Source organism: Penaeus chinensis, chromosome 1 (assembly GCF_019202785.1).
Source record: "Penaeus chinensis breed Huanghai No. 1 chromosome 1, ASM1920278v2, whole genome shotgun sequence".
Taxonomy (NCBI): Eukaryota; Metazoa; Arthropoda; class Malacostraca; order Decapoda; family Penaeidae; genus Penaeus; species Penaeus chinensis.
The window spans coordinates 804,224-806,723 of NC_061819.1; the positions used below are offsets into that span (position 1 = coordinate 804,224).

A 2,500-nucleotide genomic window follows, 5' to 3' on the forward strand; every position below is an offset into this window, starting at 1 on the left:
TTTCCTTTGTCCTTAGTTTTTACTTTCATTCACCACTTTCTTTCCCTTCCTTCGCTTTCAACTCCCATCTCCCCCTACTATTCCCACCATTTTCCCTCCCTTGTCCATTCCCTTTCTACTGCCGTCCCTCCTTCCCTCACTCTCTCTTGCTCCCTCCCTCATTTCCTCTTGCTTCCTACACCCTCCCCTCCTCACACCCTCTCTTTTTGTAACCTCCTTCCCTTTCCATTTCCCCTTTCTTATTTCCTCTCCTCCCTTCCTCTTCTTCCCCCTCTTCCTTCTTCCTTCCCTCCCCATTCTGCTTCCTCCTCCTTCTTCCTCCTTCTCTTCTTTCCCTCTTCCTCCTCCATTTCTTCCTCCCCTTCCCCCCTTCTTCCTCCCCATCCCTTTCCTCTTCTTCTCCTTCCTTCCTATCTCTTTCTTCGTCCATCTTCTCTCCCTCCCTCCGTCCCTCTCATTTCCTCCTCTCCATCTTCTCCCCTCTCCCTTTTCTTACCCTCCTCTGTTCCTGCTCTCCTCCCCTCCCTCCTTCTCCCGTTCTTCCCCCTCCTCGTCTCCCCCTCTTCTTCTTCCCCTATTCCTCATAACTCACACAAAGCGCTCGTCCTGCTCGGCTGCCATCTTCATGACTGTGAGGAAGGAGGTGTTCACAGGCACGCTGAAGGTCAGGTTGAAGTTCTCCGTGGCGTTGTTTCCTTTCCAGATGATGTACGTGATGTTGGCCTGCGAGAAGAGAGGAAGGGAGGGCTTAGGCGTGTATTAGGTAAGAGGGGGGAGCATGTTTTAAAGAGGCTGATTTCATATCTGTAGAAGGTAAGAGGTGTATGAGGAAGGGACGTTCTTAGCCTTGTATGAGGTAAGAGGTAAGAGGGGGACACATCTAAGGCTGGGTGTGTGTTTCAAAGAGGCAGTTTTTTTGCCTGTATAAAGAAAGAGGTAAGGAAGTAAAAAACCTGCTCGGGATGAGGAAGGGATGTTTTTTTACTTTGCGAGGCAAAAGGTAACCTTTTGAAAAGAGTCAGTAAGAGGTAAGAGGGGGGAGCATTAAAGCGGCTGATTTTATACCTGTAGGAAGGTAAGAGGTGTAAAGAAAGGGACGTTCTTAGCCTTGTATGAGGTAAGATGTAAGAGGGGGAAGCATGTAATCCCTTACATGCTTCCCCTTCTGTGTGTGTTTTAAAGAGGCTGCTTTTTTTGCCTGCATAAGGGATGAGGAAGGGATGTTTTTAGGCTTCGCGAGGTAAGAGGTAAGTAAGGTTTGAATCTAAAGAGGCTGCATCTATGTTCTTAAGAGATAAGAGGGTGAGAAAAAAGAGGAAAGTTATGTTTGTAAGGGGTTTATCTTACTGTTATTTAGGGTGAGAGGTATAGGTAATGTATACTCCACGTAGCCTGCTTGTACTCTTGTAAGGGGCAAAAGGTCTGAGTAAGAGACTATTCTTACTGATATTAAAGTGAAATTTAGAAACTTCTCAAAGGCAGTTGTATTGGCACGTATTATGAAAATGTAAATGTTATAGTTAAGTTCAGCATTAGATTTGTCTAGGGAAAGGAAAAGTTTTTAGGAGTCTGTGCTTCAGTGCGGGGATTACTGAGTTAAGACCAAACTACCTACCATGATCTCCGCTGCGGGCGTGGGCGTGGGCTGATCGGGATTCTCGGTGGGCACCGGCGGCTCTCCGTCGGGGGCGTCGAAGTTGTCAACTGAAAGAGCGGAAGGGGTTTTTATCAGAGGAAAATTATTACTCAAATTTTATCGTTGACTCGCTTCGGGATATCGCTAGATCAATAGTATTCATGAGATATTTGTTCTTGATAAATGGATTGATAGATGATTGAGATATCCGAATAATGGAAATCATCATCATCATTATTCATGCCAGTGGTGTCATCATCATTATTGTTATCATCATTATTATTACTGTCAATATTATCATCATTATCAATATTATTATTACTGTCAATATTATCATCATTATCAATATTATTATTATCATTATCAATATTATTATTATCATTATCAATATTATTATTACTGTCAATATTATCATCATTATCAATATTATTATTACTGTCAATATTATCATCATTATCAATATTATTATTATTATTACTATTATTATTATTATTACTATTATTATTATTATTATTACTATTATTATTATTATCATTATCAATATTATTATTACTGTCAATATTATCATCATTATCAATATTATTATTACTGTCAATATTATCATCATTATCAATATTATTATTATCATTACCATATTATCATCATTATCAATATTATTATTATCATTACCATATTATCATCATTATCAATATTATTATTACTGTCAATATTATCATCATTATCAATATTATTATTATCATTACCATATTATCATCATTATCAATATTATTATTACTGTCAATATTATCATCATTATCAATATTATTATTACTGTCAATATTATCATCATTATCAATATTATTATTACTGTCAATATTATCATCA

General features: G+C 38.5%; 1 protein-coding gene across 1 annotated transcript in view; it reads right to left on the bottom strand.

Annotated features, from left to right (window-relative positions):
• The window catches only part of LOC125027823 (uncharacterized protein CG3556-like), a 157,233-nt gene that overhangs the window by 3,044 nt on the left and 151,689 nt on the right, over positions 1–2,500 (bottom strand). Inside the window, exons 8-9 of the mRNA XM_047616956.1 lie at positions 1,616–1,704; positions 593–723 (exon numbers count right to left, since the gene is read on the bottom strand). Of these exons, the coding sequence (XP_047472912.1) occupies positions 593–723; positions 1,616–1,704 (220 nt within the window). The remainder of the gene's footprint in view (positions 1–592; positions 724–1,615; positions 1,705–2,500) is intronic.